General features: G+C 40.7%; 2 protein-coding genes across 4 annotated transcripts in view; one reads left to right on the forward strand and one right to left on the reverse strand.

The window, feature by feature from the left end:
* Positions 1–18,336, reverse strand: part of LOC145424230 (uncharacterized) — a 236,558-nt gene that overhangs the window by 91,735 nt on the left and 126,487 nt on the right. The window lies entirely within an intron of this gene.
* Positions 1,274–12,327, forward strand: LOC145424151 (uncharacterized). Of its 3 annotated transcripts, none has more exons than XM_080297103.1 (4): positions 1,274–1,601; positions 5,044–5,149; positions 9,094–10,866; positions 11,192–12,327. In XM_080297103.1, the coding sequence occupies exons 2-4, from the start codon at positions 5,132–5,134 to the stop codon at positions 11,882–11,884; spliced, it is 2,484 nt and encodes an 827-aa protein (XP_080153229.1). In that variant the 5' UTR covers positions 1,274–1,601; positions 5,044–5,131; the 3' UTR covers positions 11,885–12,327. The 3 variants fall into 3 exon arrangements, with proteins under 3 accessions (XP_080153229.1, XP_080153241.1, XP_080153236.1); XM_080297115.1 differs by lacking the exon at positions 1,274–1,601 and adding an exon at positions 2,997–3,082; XM_080297110.1 differs by lacking the exon at positions 1,274–1,601 and having other exon boundaries at positions 3,091–5,149.

Raw genomic sequence — 18,336 nt, forward strand, 5'->3', positions numbered from 1 at the left:
GTGCACATGAGGAACGTCTGCACTGTTAAAGCCATGCAGACATCTTCACACATGAAGCAGCAACACCTCTCAGTTTAGCAGCAGCTGGTAAAAGCCACAGTGATCCTGGAGCCTCCCTGAAGGACTCGTTCATCAGTAACTGTCAGGAGGACGATTAAACCTGCTGCACACGTCCTGTAGTTACACACTCGGGAGGAAAGACGACGTCCTCGCTCTGCAACATGATCTGTGTTTCATCCAGGACGCTCAAACACAGATTGGTCTCCAAATATTAGACGCACTGGTTCTTCATGCGTTTCTACCTGAGCACTCAGAGTCATTTCTACAACAGGCCTCCTTCACCTGCTGGTGCCTCTGTTTCTGTGTTTGGCTGTTTCCATCAGTGCCTGATGTTTGTGATCTTTGATCTGTTCTGAAGTCTCTCTTTGTAACACAAATGTTGTTTGGCTTCTTTTGCAAACAAGGCAAAAGAACTTTAATGGATTCATTTGCTGATCTTACTTTTCTGATGCAAAGCCGTCCTTTCAACGCTTTAGAAAGAAAACCAAACAATGTTTTTAAAACTTTCCCAAAATGTAAAAGCTATTAAAACCATAAACTTCTGCTCCTTGATCATGTGATTCTTCTTCTAGACTGTCTGTAATTGTTATTGCTGATTGTCAATAAAGTTGTTTTTTATAAGTTATGTTGTAAAGGAAGCTTGTGGCGAGGGAGGAGGGGCGACTAAAAGCAGGTTCATATAGTGGGAAAGTCCTCAGGTCATGTGAGGATATTTACTGATGCGTCAACACTGTCAGATAAAAGAACGGCTGCTGCATTTGTTCTCCCACAAATAAGTTTGGTGATGAGTAAAAGAATTACAGATGATGTGGCAGTTTATACTGGGAGCTGGTAGTGATGTTACTGGCTTGAACTGGGTGGAGGACGCACTAATATGCAGGTATGTGGTTTGCTGGGACTCTAGCAGCGTGCTAGTGAGCACAGGTGATATGTCTTCAGACTCTAGGCAACATATTGTTTTTGATATACTTCATTTACTGTATAGAATCAAACACAGAGGGACAGAAGTGGATTTCTTATGGCTCCCTGTGAATATCGGTGTTGATGCAATGAACAGGACGATAAGTTTAAAAAGGTGCAGCAAGAAGAAGTCGTGCAGGTTTGACTATAAAATACAGTGAAAGTGAGGTGAAGAGTATAATGAAGGTAAAGATGAAGGACGAGTGGCAGGCACACTGGGACAGAGACGGGAAAAGCAGATATTATTATACAGAAAACAGTCGTGTAGAAGAAGCTGCAGCAGAGACCAGGATGGAATCTGGAGAGTCAGAGTTGGTCACACAGGCTTGAATAGCACACTTAAAAAGGTAAACATGACACAGGAAGTGTGACTTCTGTGGACCAGAGGAGACGTTTGACGGGTTGTTAGCGTCGTCAGGATGCTGGATGGAAACGCTGTGCCTGATAGGATGATTACAGGCTGGACTTTGTCTTCCTGTTACAGATGGATCCAGGCCCTGGATGACTGCTGGACACACATGACCCACACTAGGCTGCCTTCATCCATCCTTTCCTCCTTCACTGAGACTCAGAGTCAGCATGTATGTATTTATCAGGGATTTGAATCCTTTCATTACAGAGTGAAGTTAAAGTAGACGTGTGAACACACTAATAAACACAAAGGGACACAACTACTACTCCATGATGGAAAGCTGAAGTATTACACAGCTTTATGAACCTCCTGTTATCCTGGTAGACGAGTACAGCAATAAATCTTTTACTTGAACATCTTCTGGCTCCAATAAGCTTTGAAATGTGACCATGAAGTTAGAGACACACTGACTGAAACCCACAGCTGTGACTGTGGATCACATCCACACACAGTGTAGCTGCTGTCTCTGTGTGAGCCTTTGCACTGCTGCTCGCAGCACCGTTATATCACTCAGCGCTCGCTGCTGTTATTGAATCCACTTTTTACTGTCCGTGCAATCAAGCTCCTCTGCAGAGCTAGAAAATATCTTCGAACCAGTTTATGTGTTAGGGGATCCTTTGCAGCTGTGACTGTTGCCTCTGTTTTTGTCCTTTGGTTCCTGGGAGCCTTTTACATTTCCATCAGCAACAAATATCTGAACAGGCTTTATTGTAGGAAATACAGGATTAAATAGTTGTCATTATTTATTAGATGTTGTTAAAGATGATCCGATGCTTGTTTAGTTTAATGCTGTGGCTTCAGTCAGCATCACTGTGCTGTATAGTTTTATTTTTCTGATCCTTCTGTTAAAGTTGCTGAATTAAAGCTGGTTGGTCTGCACCTCACCTCTGCCTCGAGCCTCCTTCTTTAAAGCAGCAGAGGCTCTTCATTCAGGTATCACAGCTCGAGTTGTTCTGCAGGAGACCCAGAGTACTGTCCTTGGTCCATAATGACATTAACTTTGATTCATGTCAACACGAAGCCTGAACGTCTGTGATGAACACACTATCAGCATCACTGACATGTTTCATCATTTAAAAACACTTCCTGTCACCGTGGTGGTTACAGTGACATCATGCAGTTTGTGCTTTGACCTCCAGAGGGCGACAAATCAGCACAGACAGAGAGCTCCATTCAAACTTTGCTGCCATCAGGAATAATTCTTCAAATATAATCATCAGTGTTTGAGCAGCTATGATATCAGGGACAATCTAGACATGTGTGACAATACTGAACATGTCACATGACACACCTCAAACATCATGTGATCCACTCTCAGTCTGCACTTTCATTCATGACTTCATGAATTTATGATCAGTTTACTCCTGAAATATTCAAATGCTGCAGGGTGAAGAACAACAAAGTGCTGACACATGTTTGTGTTTCAAACAAGAAAACCAGCAGAAATAAATCATCTTTGGACAACATGACAGAGATTAGTGAGTTTCCAACTTGCACTTGAATGCAGCACAGACAGATTCTGATGTTCGTGGTTGTAAACGTGTCCTCAAACGCCGCTTTGACTCTTTCCTTCCTGCTCAAAGTTCCTCTTTTCTGAACTTGGTGTTTGTGCCTGACGCTGATCGTCTCCGTGTGAAGCTCCGTGTGAAGGTAACGTTAGCAGTGTGTAATGTTTCCTGGCTAACATCAGCTGTGTGCAGCTCAGTTCCAGCACAAATCTGCCGCTCCATAGTTCACGGTAACGGACTCATGAGGTCGACCGTTAAACGCTCTCCCGCCATTTTGTCTGTGTGCGCGGATGTGTACGTTTTTGTTACCACTGTCATCTCATCAATAGCCTATTTGTAAAAGATCTCTGTTCATAGTTTAGTTGGATTTTAAAACTCTGTAGTTGGACAGTTTTATTTTGGACTGATGCTAAAATTCTTGCTGATTGTTTCTGTCGAGGTTTTGTACTTGACATCCACCATTTTGGATGTGATGAGCTGTAGAGAGTGCGTCCAAAAAGAGAAACCAGAAAGAGAACCTGTTTTATTAATAACCTCTTGCAAATAGAAGAATATGAAAAAAACAACAACAAATAGGATAAAACCTTTAAATTACTTGAATTTTTAAAATCACCATCATCTGTTAACACAAATTTGATCATTTCAAATTTTTGTTTTCATTTTCTCTTCCCAGTTACTTCTTTCTCATTCTCTTCATTCTCCTTGTCACCTTACGTCTCACTCCTTAACTGAAGTTATAGTTCTAACATAAGAAGTCCCACCAACGTCCTTTATTTAATCTCTGTGTTGTCACAGTTATTATCATCAGATCAGACATGAGACCCAGACAACAACATAAGTTTACAAGCTAACATCATGTCAGCTAACATTAGACGATAGCATCATAAACTTTAAATTACTTTGCCTCTGATCAACAGTTTGATTACATTCTCACATCACAGGTTTATTTGCTAAGTGTGAGTCCGCCCACATTAGATCCACTTTTCAGCAGGTGGAATAATTTGTAGTATATAGGTAATACATCAACAATGCTGCCGTGGCTAAGTTAGGAATATTTATAATGTCATTTCCAAAACTTGCATATGATCTGCAATTTGTAGCAGATCTACTGACTGTCACAGAGCAGCTGGAGCAGTCTCGAATGCAGGTCAGTCCACTGCTGCCCCCTGTGGCCAAGTGCCATAGCTACTGCTGGATGAACTCGTGACACATCTGCACCTGTTTCTATGAACACATTGAGTCTGAGTGGCTGCACTTACACTGGTGCATTCAACATATTGAAAGATGGCAGCAATGTGGATTGTCAAGACTCAAACCAACCGTTGAGCAAAGACAGCAGCATCACTTGTTTCTGTTTGTTATACAGCCAGATTTACTCGTGACACACATGTGCAGCTGCTTTATCACCTATTCTGAATTTGTTTCAAGCACAATACATTTGTTACACATGTTGGGATATTGTGTTTGTTTTAAATGTTATATACCTGTGTGGTATGTGACTTGTGTTGCCATGACGCCAGGTCTCTCTTGGAAATGAGATTTTTAATCTCAATGAGATTTTTTTTTTACCTGGATAAATAAAGGACTAATTTGTAACTTTCAGTGTTTTCCGGTCTTCCAAAAGAAAAAAAACCTTCAACTACATGACATGCAGTTGTGTATTTGTTTTCACCTTATCATACACTTGAAGTTTTACAAATCACCACTTCTTTAGTGAATATCATTTCAGTCTCAGACAATCTCGTTTCTCTTACAGAGGTTGAATGCACCTTCTGCGGATGGCGGTACCACACAGTGTGCGTGGACTTCCCCTGCACAGAAGGCAACTACAAATGCTGTGAATGCTAAATAAACAGAAACAAATGATCCCTGTTGTCTTTGCTTGATGATTGGTTTGAGTCTTGACAATCCACATTGCTGGCGTTGCATCTTTCAATGCCAGCAATGGCAGGTATCAGTGCTCAAACCTTTTGTGTTTGTTTCCAACAAGTTGCCCACCTCGGGAAACAAAAATGTGTTCTTTTACTTGTCAGATGAACATATGAGACACTTTGACTCTTCAGTGCAGTGTGGAGCCTAACAAAGATCTGTTTTGTGTCCCAGCTGATCAGCAGGAGGAGGAGAGTCTGACGGAGCAGCAGAGGAACATTTTCAGCTACTTGGACTCAGCTCAGCCACTACAGAGGAAACAATGAGCTCAACACAGAAGGTGACAGACAGAGCAGGACCATATGACCAAAGATATTTATCACCATATACATTTGAACATTTGCCATAACGATGTAGCTGACGATAGAATTGACACCAGACAAAATACTTTACAGCTGCACAACTTTATTAAAAACCCATCAATGTATTTTCACTGAAACAAGCAGCTGTTGTTTATGTGCATTAAAGTTATATAAAAATGTAACAGTGCAAATGCAAATTCCTCGCTGACAGTTTAATCAAAAGGCGTTTCCAGTGGAAACTGGCCGACACATCCTGAGCATAACCATGTATAATATCCACTAAACTTCAGAAGAGGTTATACAGTCGTGGCCAAAAGCTTTGAGAATTGCATAAATATTGGAACCTGGAGAAGTTGCTGCTTAAGTTTTTATAATAGCATTTTGCCTGCACTCCAGAATGTTATGAGGAGTGATCAGATGAACTGCATCGTCCTTCTTTGCCATGAAAACGAACTTAATCCCCAAAACGCCTTACCACTGCATAGGGCTGCCACAAACGATTATTTTGATAGTCGACTAGTCACCGATTATTTTTGCGATTACTCGACTAATCAGATCATCATCCATTGGACGTAAAACGTACAGCTTATTGCACCAGCAGCATCTGCTCTTATATAACTATCATTAGCTTACAGCTTTAAGTGTTTAAGGTATGTGCTAACTAAAAATAAAGACAAGCTGGTAGTTTATTAAATTTTAATTAAATGTGCAGATTGTTTTGGTGAAGTTTAATAAACTCAGCCGAATTACTCAGGAACAAATAAAATACTGAAAAAAGCCAAACAATAACATTTTTAAGTTTATCTAAGTGACTTATATATCATGTTTAACCTGAGTAGGGCGGTGGGTTTGAAAACGATCTGCCGGGAGTCCGGTGCTCTCATGGTCCCCGGCTAGCTATCGAGCTAGTGGGTAACAGACTTCTCCGAAAACGTCGGAGCGCTTTTGAAAATATGTGATGTCTTGATAAACTGAGCCGATATTTGAGGTTTACACAGCTACATTCTCGCCTGAAAATATGTTAAACGTTTATTTTGTGACCCAGAAAGAATAATAAGAGTAATATTAAAACTAACTAGCTGCCGCTATTGTTGGAAACTGCGCTGGGCCGCGCTATGAATTCTGGGACAGAGCTTCTTCTTCGTCGGGGTTTAACGGCAGCTGGCATCCTTGTACATGCAGTGCTGCCATCTTCTGTTTCAGTCCGTTATTACACTCTTAAATCCTGCTACTTATTCCTGCTTTTGAGATCTTACAAAGCTTCAAACGACGCGTCGACTATTAAATCAGTCGTCGACGATTTTGATAGTCGACGTAATCGTGACTAGTCGACTAATCGTGGCAGCCTTACCACTGCATTTCATTGCTGTCATCAAAGGACCTGCTGAGACCATTTCAGTAATCGTCTTCTTAACTCAGGTCAGAATGTTGGCGAGCACGAGGCTGGAGATCATCATGGCTGTATCCCGATTCAGGTTCTGCAGCTTTAAAGTCCTCAAGGGCCGCAGACTCAAAGACCGCTAAGGCCGAAGTGCGAGGCTCGTAGGCTCGTGAAATGGGACGTCTAACCTCCGTCGCGCTGCCCAGGTTGCCTAGCAACCATGATACTAACAGTTATTTATATATATATATTTATATTATTTCTGAGAGTGTATCATGTAACACTATAGATCAACTTAGCTCAGAATATATAAAGCATATAAACAGTTACAGCAATATGATGCAACAAACACAGCAGCTGCTGATCCAAAATACTCAAAGCTTCATAGAACTGAAACCAACATTTATTTTTAGCTCCATTCTGCTGCTGATACAGACTTTAGGTTTCTGAACATTAAACTTGTTGCTGCCTTTCATAGTGTGTAACTTGAAGGCCCTGAGTACTTTCTCCCACACTGGAAACACTGGGATGATCACATTATTTGAACATTACCTAATAAGACTGATTCAGCACAGACAGTTATGTTAAACTTTCCTAGCAGTCCTTCACAAACAGGGAACAGTCTGTCTATTCTCTCCATCTGTCAGCTGCTGCTGGCTCTTCCTCCTCCTCTTCCTCACACACTGCTGAGTTTGTCCTGGTGGATCATCAGGGCTGCAAAGCCTCACAGATGATGTGCAGCAGTGGCTCCCTCAGTCTGTCCTCACTCTGGACACTTGCAGTCGTCACACATGGAAATCAAATGTGTGATAAGCTGCAGGATTCAAACACAAGTGTAACTTATAAACACATGTTCATACTTTTATTCCACAATCAGAGAGAAAGAAACAGAGAGAGAGTGCAGGACAGACAGACAGGTGACAGTCTCAGGTGTACACACTGCTACACAACAGCACCAGAGAAGCAGGATTTAGTGTTTGTGTTATTACGAGTGTAAACAAGAAGAGTTCCAGATGGTGCAGTGGACACATGTGTGACTGCTGTGATTAAAGCATCTTTCTTTCAGCTTAACGAGTGAACCGTCAGCTCGTTCAAACACACGTTAAAGTGCGTTTGGCTCGACACCACCGAACAGAGGCAGCAATGTAACACAGCTAACATTAACAGTGCAGTGAATCCTGCTTGTGCCGTGATGTTCAGGACTGCAAACCGAGCAGCATCACTGACTTTCAGCTTGTTGTGTTTGTGGATATATGACTGACTTTAATTATCCACAAAATCATCACATTCTCTGTCAGATTAAGGTCGACTATTGAACGGCGTATATTTTAAAGGCTTTAAAACCAAGTTAACGCTGAAAGTACAAACATCACTAATGTCACATAACTCTGCCGACAAGGCATAGCTATGGCTATGAAATGCTCTTTGTGTATCACTTCTTCATTATGAAAGATGTCATTAATGCACTAGTAATGTCTCATCTGGAGTATTGTTCAATCATTTGGTCAGCAGCTAATAAGACAGATCTTAACAGACTTCAGTTAGTCCAGAATAAGGCGTCCAGATTAGTGTGAAGATGTTCATACTATACTAATATTGATAAAATGCATAATAACCTTTCTTGGCTTCCTGTACAGGCTAAAATATTCTATGGCTTACTTGTAGTTCTAAAGAAAGCAATTCTGTTAAACACACCGCATTTATTCTGCTCAGCTGCAGTATCCAGATGAAATACATCATCATATTACACAGTTTTCAACAAGCTGCAATTTAGTAAATGCTCGAGTTAAAAGTAACGTTTTGTAAAACTGTTACATTTAGAGCAACTTTTAAGTGGAATAAGTTGCCTTAAAATTTAGAGAATTATTCAAAACTTTAATGAACACTTAAAAGCCGATTTACAGAGCTTTTAGTTGTTGTAAATATTGTAAGACATGATTTGTTTTTGAAATTTGTGTAATGTGCCTCAATGTTATTGATATTATTATTATTATTATTGATTGCTTATATTTGAACAATTGTGAAACCTCACTGTGGATGTAAGAGTGAAATTATGTGGATATCTTGAATACACTTTATTGTGTAATATTTTATGTGAGTATTTGATGGAAGACGAGCAACATCTGTTGTGGAAGCTAACGGGGTTCCTTTAGAATAAACAAACATAGGATTTATTATCACTGAATAATTCTGTATAAATCTATACAAATTATAGAAATATGTCATAGGAAACAACAAAATAATCTAAATTATAAAATAATGTGTGTGTGTGTGTGTGTGTGTGTGTGTGTGTGTGTGTGTGTGTGTGTGTGTGTGTGTGTGTGTATGATTTTAGTGTTTGAACAGTCATGAATTATCTTTAACAGCAGGTTGGGTGTAATGTGTTAGAACTACCAGCAGGTGGGGATAAGAGACCTTTAAGGTGTTTGGTGCCACGCTCCACCTTCAGGTTTAAAACTAGTGTTAATGGAGTTTGAAGGTTGAGTTTGTTCCACGACTGCATTTCACTCACTGCCTCTGTTTGTATCTCTGTCACTGCAGGACCAACATGGAGCCAGAAGTCAGCGCTCTCAGGAGGCCGACAAACCTCACAGAAGAAAGGGAGAGAAAAAACACACCTGTGACGAGTGTGGGAAGGGTTTTACTGGGAAGGCTTCACTAAAACAGCATCAGGTCATCCACACTGGAGAGAGACCGTTCAGCTGTGACTTGTGTGGAAAGTCTTTTTCCTTGAAGCGTTCCCTAAAAACACACCAACTCATCCACAGTGGAGTTAAAGCGTACAGCTGTGATCAGTGTGGGAGAGCTTTTACTCACAGTAGCCACTTACAGAGTCATCTAGTTACCCACTCTGGAATTAAGCCATACAGCTGTGACGAGTGTGGAAAGTCTTTTTCCTTGAAGGGTTCCCTAAAAAGACACCAACTCATCCACAGTGGAGTTAAAGCGTACAGCTGTGATCAGTGTGGCAGAGCTTTTACTCACAGTAGCAGCTTACAGAGTCATCTAGTTACCCACTCTGGATTTAAGCCATACAGCTGTGACGAGTGTGGGAAGGGTTTTACTCAGAAGGCTTCACTAAAACAGCATCAGGTCATCCACACTGGAGAGAGACCGTTCAGCTGTGACTTGTGTGGAAAGTCTTTTTCCTTGAAGGGTTCCCTAAAACAACACCAACTCATCCACAGTGGAGTTAAAGCGTACAGCTGTGATCAGTGTGGCAGAGCTTTTACTCACAGTAGCAGCTTACAGAGTCATCTAGTTACCCACTCTGGATTTAAGCCATACAGCTGTGACGAGTGTGGGAAGGGTTTTACTCAGAAGGCTTCACTAAAACAGCATCAGGTCATCCACACTGGAGAGAGACCGTTCAGCTGTGACTTGTGTGGAAAGTCTTTTTCCTTGAAGGGTTCCCTAAAACAACACCAACTCATCCACAGTGGAGTTAAAGCGTACAGCTGTGATCAGTGTGGCAGAGCTTTTACTCAAAGTAGCAGCTTACAGAGTCATCTAGTTACCCACTCTGGATTTAAGCCATACAGCTGTGACGAGTGTGGGAAGGGTTTTACTCAGAAGGCTTCACTAAAACAGCATCAGGTCATCCACACTGGAGAGAGACCGTTCAGCTGTGACTTGTGTGGAAAGTCTTTTTCCTTGAAGGGTTCCCTAAAACAACACCAACTCATCCACAGTGGAGTTAAAGCTTACAGCTGTGATCAGTGTGGCAGAGCTTTTACTCACAGTAGCAGCTTACAGAGTCATCTAGTTACCCACTCTGGAATTAAGCCATACAGCTGTGACGAGTGTGGGAAAGGTTTTACTGAGAAGGCTTCACTAAAACAGCATCAGGTCATCCACACTGGAGAGAGACCGTTCAGCTGTGACTTGTGTGGAAAGTCTTTTTCCTTGAAGGGTTACCTAAAACAACACCAACTCATCCACAGTGGAGTTAAAGCGTACAGCTGTGATCAGTGTGGCAGAGCTTTTACTCACAGTAGCAGCTTACAGAAGCATCTAGTTACCCACTCTGGAATTAAGCCATACAGCTGTGACATCTGTGGAAAAACTTTCAGCCGGAGAGGGAGCCGAAATACACACCTACGCATTCACACCAGACATGATGTGTACTGCTGTGAACAGTGTGGCAAATACTTTACAACAGACGCAGACTTACAACGACACATGTTTACCCACACTGAGGAGAGACCTTATCAATGTGAGCTGTGTGAGAAGACTTTTAAATCTCCACGTTACCTGAGACGACACCAACAGATCCACACCAGAAAGAGACTCTACAAGTGCAGCTACTGTGAGGTATGTATTTATATTGTTATCTTGTCATTTTAGCCTGACTGTTTGGAACAACTCTGCTCATTAAACTGTGTTAGCATGTTAGCAATTCTACTGCATGGAAAAGCAGCTCTGAGTGATTATTCAGAGTTTCCTTTCAGTTATGATTTTAGTATTACTGTAGTATTATGGTGGTAGTATTGTAGTTATTGAAGCCCAGTAAACTGAGTGTGTTAACTGAAACAGTCAAATGTAGTTGGACGTCTGCAGAGATGCTCTTTATTTCAGGCGACGTTCAGGATACAAATGTTGAAGGACTGACTTACACTGTCTTTGTGTCTTTGTTTAGAAGCAGAGCGACACAGATGGATCCAGTTCTCAACCCTGTCATCACTGTGGTGGTGGGAAAGACTTTCATTGTGACCTCTGTGGAAAAACTTTCAGTCGGCAAAAGACCCTAAAAGTACATCAACGTAGACACACTGGAGACAAACTGAAATACTGCAAAGAATGTGGGAGAAGCTTCACCACATCGGATCACTTAAAACAACATGAACTGATTCACAGTGGGGTTAAAAAGCACCTCTGTGATCAGTGTGGGTCATCCTTCACCACTGCAAGTCAGCTTAAAACACACAAAGGAGTCCACACAGGAGAGAAACCACACAAGTGCAGACACTGTGAGAGAAGCTTCTCACAGTCAGGTAATCGTAACATTCATGAACGTGCACACATGGAAGGAAACTACAGCTGTGACCAGTGTGACAAGAGCTTCAGGAATCTCAGTTCATACTCTGCACACAAACGATCCCACGTTACTAATAAACTGTTTCACTGTTACCAATGTGCCCAAACATTCACCTCATTGTCTGCTCTGTGCAAACATCAGTGCGATCACTCAGGGCTGAAATCACTCCCATCACTGGATCACAGTGAATCTGAAGACACAGAAAGATCCTCTGGTTTCTGTGTCAGACTCAAAAAGCTTGAGATCAGGCTCCACAGAGTTCAGATAGAATCATTTAAACTTGTGTTGAACTGAACTGGTTGCTGGGCTGAACTTCTACATACATACAGATCTACATGGGATCTTCTTTTCTGTTGTTTTACTGAGTCAGTTTTGTCCTTTTTTCTCTGTCCTGGTTTTTCTCGTCTGTAAATGATTGAAACTCAGTCAAATAGTTCATTGTTCTCCAGCAAAACGTTTTGGAAACTCATGTTTAACCTTTAAAACTCTGACATGTTTTAGCACACAAGGCTTCATCGGGGAGTTCACTCATGATTGGACCATGAGAACAAAGGTTTTTAGTTCTTTCAAAGAGAGTCTTGGAGATGTTTGATGTTTCTGTTTTTCTGAAACCACCTGAAAGAAAAACTATTTTTCTTGCTTTATGTAGTGTGGAAGTTTTTAATGTTTCTTCATCTGTGATGTTCTTGAATGTGTTCACGTGAAGATGGTACAAATAAACTGTCCTTTCAGCTTTAGCTCCTAATTTATTCATTATTTATGGATGTAGCACAGCAGCCGTCTCTTGATTAACACATGGAGGGCTCGGGATCTGATGGTGTCGTCTCCCTAATTTGCCCACTCAGTAAATCTCACTCATGGCCAAGAAATTGAAATAAACCTTGTTTCCCTGCTGGATAGTGATCCACTGTAACTCTGCTCCTCCTTCCTGTTTAGGATTTCTGTGGCTGAAGTAAAATTCCCTCCATCCATCACTTATCCCAGCTAACCCACAGTGAAATAAAGTTTTGCTCGTCTTAAAAAAGCGTTACAATAATGGGCATTACCAATGCAAACTGAATGATACAGAAGATGAAAGAAGAGACTTTGATCAGTTAATAAAGCTCATGATCTGGATTCATTGTGGCTGCTACACAGATACTTCTGGGTCACTTCTCTCAGTTAAGATAAGATAACCTTTATTAGTCCCACACGTGGGAAATTTGTTTTGTCACAGCAGGAAGTGGACAGTGCAAAAGTTATGAGGCAAAAATTAGAATACAATAAGAATAAATACAGCACACAACTGTACAGAATAGAATAAAATAAAATACTATATACAGTAGAATAAAATAAAATAAATATACAATAAGATAAAAATAGAATACAAATACAAATACTATATACAACTGAGTAAAAATACAACGATGACAGAAAGGATTATTGCACTTAGTATTATTGCATATGTATGGATGTGTGTGCTTGATCAGTTAAAGTCTTTATTATGGAGTCTGACAGCAGTGGGGAGGAAAGACCTGCGAAATCTCTCCGTCCCACACCGTGGGTGCCGCAGTCTCCCACTGAAGGAGCTGCTCAGTGCTGTCACAGTCTGCTGCATGGGGTGGGAGATGTTGTCCAACAGGGATGACAGCTTAGCCACCATTCTCCTGTCACTCACCACCTCCACTGGGTCCAGAGGGCATCCTAGAACAGAGCTGGCCCTTCGGATCACCCTGTTCAGTCTCTTCCTGTCCCCAGCAGAGATGCTGCCGCCCCAGCAGACCACACCATAGAAGATAGCAGAAGCCACAACAGAGTCATAGAAGGTCTTCAGCAGTGGGCCCTCCACTCCAAACGACCTGAGTCTCCGCAGCAGGTACAGCCTGCTCTGCCCTTTCCTGTAGAGGGCGTCTGAGTTATGAGTCCAGTCCAGTCTATTGTTCAGATGAACACCAAGGTACCTGTAGCTGTCCACAGCCTCAATGTCCATACCTTGGATGTTCAGTGGTTGCAGTGGAGAATGCTTGTGCCTGCGGAAGTCTACCACCAGTTCCTTGGTTTTACTGGCATTGATCTGGAGGTAGTTCAGCTGGCACCAGTCCACAAAGTCTTGGGTCAGACCTCTGTACTCCTTGTCGTCCCCATCAGTGATGAGGCCGACTATTGCAGAGTCATCAGAGAACTTCTGCAGGAAGCACTGGGTGGAATTGTGGGAGAAGTCTGCAGTGTAGATGGTGAAGAGGAACGGAGCCAGAACCGTTCCCTGTGGGGCCCCCGTACTGCAGACGACCCTGTCCGACACACAGCCCTGAGTCCTCACATACTGTGGTCGGTCGGTGAGGTAGTCCAGGATCCAGGTAGTGAGGTGATGGTCCACTCCAGAGTTCACCAGCTTGTCCTTTAGAACCGAGGGAAGAATGGTGTTGAAGGCACTGGAGAAATCAAAGAACATGATTCTCACAGTGCTTCCAGCGGTCTCCAGGTGAGCGAGGGAACGATGTAGATAGGAACCTTCCTCACCAAACTGACTGTTGGACCACACCCCTGGTTTCATGAGAAATTGTTTCAGCCATGATTTCTCTTCCTGTATTTCAGAGTAAAGACTGAAGTGACAAATGGAAGCATGTTTAAAAAACACAATGTGAGAGAGACGTTGAGGTCCTTAGAAGTTACCCTGGGTTTTTCTGTCACCCTGCTAGATGTTACACACCTTGTTATTGGACTGATTTCTACTGCTGGACTACTCCTGCGGAGAGTAACAATACTCTTACTAATTAGCTCCCTTTCACACCTTTGGGGATATTTATTTTTGTGTTTGCAGCGCTGTGAGCCAGAACAGCGAGAGAAAAATCTGCAACAGCGACGAGCCGGATGCTTACGTGAATCGCAGCAGCTGCACATGTGCTACGCTGAATTAGAGGATATCTTTGCTCTGGATTTCTATTTCTACTTTTTCATTTCTATATGATTCTTCTTGCATCTAAACAAAGATGATTCAATTTGCTAAATGTTGATGGCTCTTTGTGCTCAGGTGTAAATGAGACGTAATATTTGCTCTTGGTTTGGTTCTCCTGTACAGAACCTTGCAGTACAACAGAAACCTAAAAACATTATTTGTAGTTGTTATTTTTAGTTGTTCTGCTGCCTAAATACCACAGGGTCTGATTATGAAGTTATTGAGCTGCACATACGTTACGACCTGCTTAAGTTCGAGGTCACAGCGTCTGTAGAGCAGCTGGAACATAATGAAGTCTACAAGGTTAAAGTTTTCTCTTCAGTTATTGTTCTTTCTGCTGCTTGGTTTGATGGATCTGAGAGCTTTTGTTTTTATTATTGTTATTATAATTATCATTAATATTTTACTCTCTAGAAGCTTTAAAATAGTGTTTGTGTTTGAAAAAATTGATTTAAGAATTGAACAGAAACATCTGTCCTTCTGAAAATGGCCCAAAGGCACGGAGACAAAGTCAAAGGATGCAACCTGTAACTTTCTCTTCCTTCATGTCAGGACCATCATCCATGATTTATATAAAATGCATATAGCAACAGTAGCACTTTAGTTTGGACTTTATGATTTCTGTAACTGGAAAATATTATTTTGTTTAAAGACAGAAGTGACCGCATAGTTGCAACATCAAAGGGAAATATTAATTAATTAGCATCAAGTATATTTGTTGCTTAAGCGTTTGCACTATAACTTAAGTAGGATTATAACTTTTAAGGAAGGAAAGATTTCAGATATTTAGTTCACTGTTTCAGTTATTTTATATGAAATTAAAACATTTACGTTGGTCAAATATGATGCTCTAAATCAAATAAAAGTTTGAAAATAAATGATGTATTTTTAAATGCTGCAACAAATGTTCACAAAAAGTAACTATAATTAAAACCAGTTAAACAAAATTCAAAAAACAAAAATCACACCTTTGGGGATATTTGTGTGGATGCCCTCAAAGGCATCCACACTATTGAGTTCCTGTTTCCCTTTATTGTATGGATGCCTTAATAGGCATCTGCTAAAACTTTCTTGTCTTTGAAACTTAACTACTTCCTCATACTTTCACCTAGAAACTCCATTCAAACTTTAAAACGTTCTCAAATGATTGGGCTATTCCTGTGTGATTCAGCTTTTTCAGATCTTCTACCGTTTTCATCTTATCTCTCTTTAAGTCTTCAGTTGCAAAATTGTGATTTTTGCGAAAATACATGCGTTGCTATGGTTGCTATGCAATTAACTCAGAGGGGACAGTGAAACTGTTTGAATTTTCTCTTCATGTCCAAACAACTTCTTGCTACTCGCTCAATTTCCACTCAAGCCCCACAAATTATACATCAAAACGTAGGTATTTTTGCTGGCTTTCAGAAAATGTCGCTATAATTGTTGTGGGACTTATAGATATTTTGCAAATCTCCTCAGAGTAACACAAAGTGTGAAAACTCTCCATATAAACTCAATGGAGAGTTTGTTCAAAATCACCGCTGGATTTCTCTAATGAGAGGCATTTTCAAATTGTCATATCTCCTTAACGAAGCGAAGTTAAGACATAAGGCTTGTCCCGATATATCTTCAGACACTCCTGATGCTCACAATTCAAGAATTATTTTCTCACCTATTACCGTTCTGAGATGAGTTAGACTTGTTTGAGGGTAGGAAATTTGTCCCTCGCTCAGATTTCATCAGATTTCAAATTCTGGAAATGAGGCACTTTTTTCTCTCATCATATCTTTTTGATGGATTTCCACAGAGCCCTGAAAATTTCCATGACTGTTCACCAAAGGCTGCTGTTTCTTACGGTGAAAGAATGATTTTTATGCTCCATATAGATTTAGAGTTACCAAAGGTTGTTTGAGAGCAAGTCAAGGCAGTTTTTGCTTCGCCTCTACTCAGTTACAGTGTATTACAAGTCATATATCTTTAATAATTTATATTTTATCTCTGAATTATGAAGACCTGAAGATCCCCCCATCTCTTCTGAACAAAACGATGTCTGAATGACCGTTCTAGCCTTTACGGTTAGGAAATTATGGCCATTTGTTGGAGGGGAATCCTGAATGTCAGAAATACACTGAAGAAAACTCACACCTCTCTCTGTGTCTGTGTGTGTAAGGGCTGACTACAGCAGGTGCAGCTAATTTAACTGACCTACATATACCAAGCCCAGACTCTCAACAGCTCCTGTTCCCTTTACTGTCTGTGTATGTGTGTCTGTGTATCAATATTTCTCCTATGTTTAAGTATTACTCCTCAATCATAGTATTTCTGCTAAAGCAAAGTACTTCTACTACATCTTAGTACTTTTGCCAAATCATAGTATTTCTGCTAAATCATAGTATTTTTGCAAAGATCATGGTATTTGTGCAAAATCATGGTTTTTGGGCCAAATCATAATATTTCTGTTATTTTATAATATATTGCTATATAATAGAATTGTTATATATATATATATATATATATATATATATATATATATATATATATATATATATATACACACACACACACACATATATAAATACAGAGACAAATATAAATAAAATATACAAAGGGGATAAATAGAATAAATAGGAATAAAAAATAAAAATACAAGTGAATTGCACAATTGCACATTTCAAGTATTGAGTCTATTGCACTGTTGACTATTTACAAAAAGTATTGCACAAGGTATTGTACAGTGAGGTGAAGAGGCACTACAGCTTAGTTGTTCCCCCCTCCTTTGTCCTCCTGTTTCCCCTCCCTTTCCCCTCCAGAGAGGAGTTAAACAGTTTGATGGCGTGTGGGACAAAGGAGTTTTTAAGTCTGTTAGTTCTTGTCTTTGGGAGAAGCAACCTGTCACTGAACAGACTCTTCTGATTGTTTATGGCCGTGTGCAGAGGATGCCCAGCATTGTTCATAATGTCCATCAGTTTCTTTAATGTCCTTTTCTCTGCCACTGTCACCAGAGTGTCCAGCTTCATGCCGACCACAGAGCTAGCCTTCCTGATCAGTTTCTCCAGCCTGGATGAGTCCCTCTTTGCTGTATTTGTGCTAAAACGTAGTATCTCTGCCAAGTCATATAATTACTGCAATTTCATAGTTTTTTTAGGAAATCTTTTATGTTATAGTATTACTACTAAGTCATAGTATTTCTGCCAAATCATAGTATTTGTGTAAATTTGTATACTGTAATTTCACTGTATTATGTAGTGGCTAAGTAGGGGGCTGACTGTTTACTAAGTGCATCAGTGTAGGTCATCTCTTGTGTTGGAGTGCCCTCTTGTTGCGCCTTTTGGGTAGTGCCTTAGTAAACATGAACCCTGTAAGAAGTGGTATCATATGAGAACCGGTTTGGCTCAGTGAGATGAGTATGAGATGAAATTCTGCTGATTTACCTCTTTTCTGCCAAATCTTCAACCATTTCAACTCTTATCAGCATAATTCTCAGCAGCTTCTGCTCTTTTCAGCAGAATTCTGCTCATTCACCTCATTTCAGCAGAAATTCTGCTGATTGAACTCTTTTCAGCAAAATTTTCAGTTTTTTCTGCTGTTTTCAGAAAAAGACTCTTTTCAGCAGAAATTCTGCTGATTGAACTCTTTTCAGCAGAAATCATGCTAATTGAACTCTTTTCAGCAGAAATATTTTCTCACCTATTACCGTTCTGAGATGAGTTAGACTTGTTTGATGGTAGGAAATCTGTCCTCCTCTCAGTTTTCAAACTCCGAAACTGAAGCCGTTTTTTCTCTCGTCATATCTCCGCGACGGAGTTACAAAGAGCTATGAAAATCGCAG

This window comes from Astatotilapia calliptera, chromosome 3, assembly GCF_964374335.1.
Source record: "Astatotilapia calliptera chromosome 3, fAstCal68.1, whole genome shotgun sequence".
Taxonomy (NCBI): Eukaryota; Metazoa; Chordata; class Actinopteri; order Cichliformes; family Cichlidae; genus Astatotilapia; species Astatotilapia calliptera.

What these genes read in the sequence shown, in the direction of transcription:
- LOC145424151 (XM_080297103.1), top strand. An exon ending in ACAAGTGCAGCTACTGTGAG is followed by an intron (nt 10,867 to 11,191) that starts GTATGTATTTAT and finishes GTCTTTGTTTAG; the next exon opens with AAGCAGAGCGACACAGATGG.